This window comes from Echinops telfairi, unplaced genomic scaffold (genome assembly GCF_000313985.2).
Source record: "Echinops telfairi isolate 266 unplaced genomic scaffold, ASM31398v2 ScPeMD7_2;HRSCAF=8, whole genome shotgun sequence".
Lineage (NCBI taxonomy): Eukaryota > Metazoa > Chordata > Mammalia > Afrosoricida > Tenrecidae > Echinops > Echinops telfairi.
In genome coordinates this window covers 605,922-611,436 of record NW_022103898.1, presented here as the reverse complement: position 1 = coordinate 611,436, position 5,515 = coordinate 605,922, and the positions used below count along the sequence as shown (strand labels likewise).

The 5,515-nt window shown below is 60.4% G+C and overlaps 1 protein-coding gene across 1 annotated transcript in view; it reads left to right on the top strand.

Annotated features, from left to right (window-relative positions):
* The window catches only part of MOV10L1 (Mov10 like RISC complex RNA helicase 1), a 28,592-nt gene that overhangs the window by 4,217 nt on the left and 18,860 nt on the right, over window positions 1–5,515 (top strand). The window contains exons 5-12 of the mRNA XM_030885670.2: window positions 57–244; window positions 451–594; window positions 1,141–1,361; window positions 1,539–1,665; window positions 2,054–2,248; window positions 2,791–2,905; window positions 3,829–4,006; window positions 4,187–4,257. Coding sequence (XP_030741530.2) covers window positions 57–244; window positions 451–594; window positions 1,141–1,361; window positions 1,539–1,665; window positions 2,054–2,248; window positions 2,791–2,905; window positions 3,829–4,006; window positions 4,187–4,257 — 1,239 coding nt within the window. The remainder of the gene's footprint in view (window positions 1–56; window positions 245–450; window positions 595–1,140; window positions 1,362–1,538; window positions 1,666–2,053; window positions 2,249–2,790; window positions 2,906–3,828; window positions 4,007–4,186; window positions 4,258–5,515) is intronic.

The window sequence follows — 5,515 nt, the reverse complement described above, 5'->3', positions numbered from 1 at the left end:
GTTGGGGAGTGAGGACTGGTGGTGAGTTCCCCATCCCCACACTGACCACACTCTAGGTTTGCATCTCCAGCCTCTGCGGACGCAATGGGGTGATCGATGACTGCGTCTTCTTCACCCTGGACTCGCTGACACTCCCCAGTGGGTACAGCCCCCGCAGACACGATGTCATCAGTGCCGTGGCGGTGGAGAGCAGCCAGGCGTGCTACATGTGGCGGGCGCTGTGCATCACGCCCATCAGGAGGCAGTACGTGGGGCCTGCTCCTGCCCTGGTGGGGTTGGTCTGGAACACACAAGGAAGGCCTGTGGAGAAAGGCGTCTGCTGCAAAGGCTTTGTCCCCGGGTCCCGGCGCTGACACCGCCACCCGTCTAGGGCAGCGAGGCCTTGGGGAGGTAGGTCTCACAGGCCATCACATCGCCGATGTGACCCAGGTCTCTGGCTGCTTTCTATAGAGAGGCCTCCTCCCGCGCTGAGGCTGCTGACGATGCCTGTGGAGCCCAGCTGCTCAGCGACAAGGCGGACATGGAGGTGACGAGGACGACGGACTTTGGCACTCTGAGAAGAGGCGAGACAAAGAGCCTGGTGGTCTGCATAGAGTGAGTGGCCACTGGGCCGGCACGGCCGCCAGGACGCCAGGACTTCTGTCGGCCAAAGCTGCACCCTCAGTCCTCCCTCGGTGGCCGCTCACCAGTCAGTGTAGCGCTGGGGTTCCCAGGGGGTGATGAGGGGGGCTTTCTGGTAATGGGTGGATATTGGGGTGGTTCTTAGTAGTGGTTGGTTAGGGGTGGCTTTGGGGTGGTTTCTGACAGCAGGTGCTTCCTGAAGTGAGGTGGTTGGCATATTGGTTCCAAGTGGTGGAGTTGTTTTCAGCATATGGGGGTGTTCTGGTAATGAGGATGCTTGTGGGTACCGGGGTTCCGGTTTTAGGTGGTTTTCCAGAGCAGGGTGCTCCCCGATAGTGGAGGGGTTCCTGCTAGCTGTGGGCTTCTGGTGGTGGTGGGTGCCCCAGTAGCAGGGTGTTCCGGCAGAGGGAGGGAGTCCCCAGTACCAAGGCGGGAGGTGGTTCCCACCTGAGGATTTCTGGTAGTGGGGGGCTAGTGAGAGGGGTCCTGGTTGTCTGCTCAAATCAGCTCTGCTTTCAGGAATAAAGGGGACGTCCCTCAGCACTTGGTCAGCTGCAAGCTGGGCGGCTGGGATAAGACCAGACAGTTCCGGCTCCTTGCTCCTGGGAGAGCCCCAACAAGGCCTATGAGGGAGGAGGGCGTCTCAGACACCGGCGTGTGCCCGTTGGCCAACCCCAGGAACCAGCCCTGCCAGACGTTGGCAGGGAGCCTGCTGAGGGGCAAGGGATGCCTTGTTCCAGGTGGGCCTCTCCACCAGCCGCTGGGGACCTGGCCAGGGTGTGAGCCTGACCCCTGGCAGCTCCCAGCAGGTGGTACCAGCCTGGCGACACGGGGGCCAGTGAGTCTCAGGCTTGGGGTGGGGGGACACAGCATTGTCCTCCCCTCTCGGTCTGGTTTGAGATTGAAATTGTCCCCAGATGCTGGCGCCCAGGAAGGAGGGTGTGCGGAGGAGGAAGCCTGTCCGTGGAGGCAGCAGGTCCCTGAGACAGGCGAGCAGATCCCCGCCGGCCACAAGATCTCCGTGGTCATCATGTGCGATGCCAAGTAGGAGCCTGGTGCCTGCCCGGGGGCACAGGGCTGGGGTCTTGTTAACGTCTTGCCTGCGGCTAGGAGATCTGGCAGCGGTGGCGGGTGGCGTCAGGCTCCGTCCTGTAGGGCAGCTGAGCAGGTTTGGGTTTGGGCTGTGTGGCCACATAGAGTGGATGCTGGGTGTGTGCTGGGTCCCATGTGAGGTGCAGAGTGGACTCGGGAAACGGGGCATGCCTTTCTCCTGCTGAGACGTGAGGACCATGGGGAAGACCGTGTCAGGCGCCCGCTGTCGCTCCTGAGCCTTGGAATGTTTGTCCTTGTCCCTTGAGAGCCGCTCCCAGAACACCAGGGGCTGTGGGCAGCAGGGGCGGGGCTGCATTGCCTGGGCCTCTGCTGCCCGCAGGGACTCCGGCCGCTGCAGAGAGCTGCTGCTGCTGTGTTTCGCTGACTTCAACATTGGCCGGTACCTGGACGTGAATGTGGTCAGCGGAGAGGAGGCCCTGGTCGGGGTCCGAGAGCCATTCTCCTGGAAGAAATCCAAAAGCCCCCCAGTGTTGCCATCCACAAAAACAACCGTGGTGGTGACCACTCAGAAGCGGTGGGTACAGCTGCTGGCCGAGGTCTCAGCGGGGGCCCGAGGGGTGCAACCCCTTCCCCTTGTGCACCCACTGAAAGGGCCAGGGCCAGGGAGGGTGGGGCGAGGGGGATGCCCTGGGTGGGCTGCCTGCCTGCCGGCAAGGCCCGGTCCCTCCCTAGGTGCCCACCAAGCAGATGGCACCAGACGTCCAGTACTCACCTGGGTGAGCTTCCTTGTGCTCCTGGACCGTCTCTGGGGCACAGCAGGGAGAGATTAGCTAACCGAGTCAGAGCCAGAGTGTCTAGACTCACAGGTTACCACAGTCCCTGGGATCCCTGCCCCTTCTGCACCCACCACAGTGGCCCACTGTCCGCTGTGGCATGGAGCCTGGGTCGAGAAGGGGGCCTACTACCAGCACTCTCTGACTCATAGCTGACAGGAAGCCAGCGTCTTGGGCAATGTTTGTAGTGAGCAGCTGCCCTTTGACCTTTTTGAGAGATGCCTGTGTGTAACCCACCAGAGAGGCTCAGACTGGCTTTTAACTTGTGGATTTATCTTTTAAGGAATTCAAGACGACAGCTTCCCAGTTTTCTCCCACAGTATCCAATCCCAGATCGACTTAAGAAATGTGTGGAGCACAAGATTGATGTGCTGACATTCCAGCCTCTGCTTGCAGAGGTAGGAGGGCACACCCTGGCATCCATCTGGCAGACGTGGGAGAGCCCCTCAGGCTGGACTGTGCCCACTGCTGACCGCTGCCACTGCCTCAGGGGCTGGGGATCCAGGACCACGAGAAAATGCTGTCGGGCCGGGGCCTCCTGCGCAGCCTGAGCTGGACGGCATCTCATGAGCACTGGCTTCCCAGGCTCGCAGCAGCCCGCCTCTCCTTGGCTCCCTCTGCCACCTGACACAGAACGTGGTCAGGCTAGGGACATCCCTGCTGCCACCCAGGTCCTCTCACACGTGACATTCTCCCACATGCCCTCCCACATGGTAGTGGTGTTTTTTCCCTGAGGGGCCAGCAAGGGTAGAGGCTCAGAGCCAGGAGCAGCCCAGTGGAACAGGTGGCCATGGGGTAGCAGTGCTGTGGGCATGTCCTGGCGTGGACATTGAAGGAGGGGTGAGATTGAGGTGGAATCAATGTGAGAGAAACAACAGCCAGGAGCACGATGTGTGGAGGAAGCCACGCCCAGCTTGGTGCTTTCTTCGGAACGGGTCCTGTGTGGGCTCCAGCCGGGACTCCCAGCGGGAACCTCTGTCCTGTGCTCCTGGTGTTTAGCAGAATGAAGCTGCTCCTCTGTATTATGTTCGTGGTAGGGGGAGTGTAAGCCTGGTTCTTGTTACTCCCTCCCAGCAGAAGCTGCAGCCCACCCTCACACTGTAGGTGTCTGTAGAAGACCTAAACAGGACTGGTGGGGGGGGGGAGGCCGTTGCTGCAGAGACAGCTGAAAGCAGAAGGCAGGAGTGTCCTCTTCCTGCTGGGCCCCAGGCCCTGGGTCGCCTATCAGACAGGAGCAAAGCAGCCTTAGATCTAGGACAGCCGGTTCCTGGGACTGGCATGCTCTTGCCTAGTTCCCTAACCGCCAACTCTGTGCTCTCAGCTTCTGAACATGTCCAACTACAAGGAGAAGTTCTCCACGCTGCTGTGGCTGGAGGAGATCCACGCGGAGATCGAGCTCAAGGAGTACAACCGGAGCGGGGTCATCCTGAAGAGGAGCGGCCACCTGCTGGTGCTGGAGGTCCCCGGCCTGGCCGAGAGCCGGCCCTCCCTGTACACAGGTGAGTGCAGGCCAGGGAGGCCGGCCACAGCAGGGCTCACTGTCTGTCACCTGGCCTCCAGCTCGGTTCCTGGGTCGCACTGACTTGCGTGGCCCGCAGGTGACCCGCGATGAGACTTCAAGTGCACAGGGTGTCACGGTGCCCTCGGTTTGACTTGTGTGGCTCTGTGTCCTTCGCCAGGTGACAAACTGCTCCTGAAGACTCAGGAGTGCAATGGACACGTCATCGAGTACATCGGCTACGTGACTGAGGTGAGGACACGGGGCCCCAGGAGAGCTTGTTCTCTGCTAGCCAAGCCCCGCGCCCAACCTTGCAAGACTCCTCTGCTTTGTAAGCTCCCCTGTGTCAGTCGGGGTGTCTGCATTCAGCTGGGCAGGGCCCGCCAGTGGCTGCTCTGGGTGGTCTCGCAGTGGCCTCCAGCGTGCTGTAGCTGTAGCTGCACAGAGCTGGAGAGTGAGCAGGTAGCTCGGGGGTCTGCTGAGAAGGCCTGGTGCAACGCTGGAGGAACCGCCTGGCCCTCACTCCTGAAAGGGGAGCCTGGCCAGCAGTGCCCATGCACCACACCTGCCCGTGTGTCTCCCCTGGAGCCGGGCCAGCGGGCGAGGTGAGCTGAGGTGAAGCTGGGGGACAGACCGTTCAGAGGCTGCATGGCGAGGAGAGAGGCTGGTCCAGTGGCTGCCAGCCGCCCACGTCACCCATCGTTCCCCCGCTGCTGCCCATGCCACCAGAGGCACGGAGAGCTGATACTGTGCAGAGATCCACAAAGGAGAGCATCAAACAAAGTCGAAATCTGGAACTTGGAAAAGATAAGATCAGCGCATCGCTTCTGAGGAGTCAAGAAGCAACCGCAGTGGGGAAAGAGGGCTGCTCGCCAGTCGCGGTCATAGAGACGGCCTGGTGGGCCTGAACACAGGGAGCAGTTAGCACCCGCTCTGGGGAGGCGTCAGGGCCCACTAAGCCCCAGGTGAGCTATGCAAGCCGTCAGGTGAGGGGGTGCCTCCATCGGACCCATTCCTGGAGGGTACAAGAGGAAGGCAGGTTCCACAGCCTGTGGTCCACGTGAGAGGGGTCCTCAGGCTCTAAGGAAGGAGGTCGAAACCATCCTTCAACACGAAATGGCACCCAGACGGACAGAATGAAGGAGCCCTAGGGCACTTTGCTGCTAACCCTCAGTTCCGTAGTCAAATCCTCTGGCTGCGCTGTGGGGAAGGTGAGGTTGCCTCTCCAGGAAAGAGCCCGGAGACTCAGCGGCAGGTGCTCCATCCTGGAGCATTACTATGTGTCAGGGTGGTTTTTTGGCTAAGGTGGTTTTACTAGGAGAAAGCCAGCGAGCTACTTTATTCCTGAAGCCTTGTTGCTACAGAAAGGTTAAAGAGCAAAACCGACTGTATTAGTCTGGGTACTTTGGAGAAACAAATCCACAGTAACTCATGTATAAGAGAGAGTTTTATATAAAGAAAATGTGCATCATGAAAACATCCCAACCCAATGCTGCCCAAGCCCACAAGT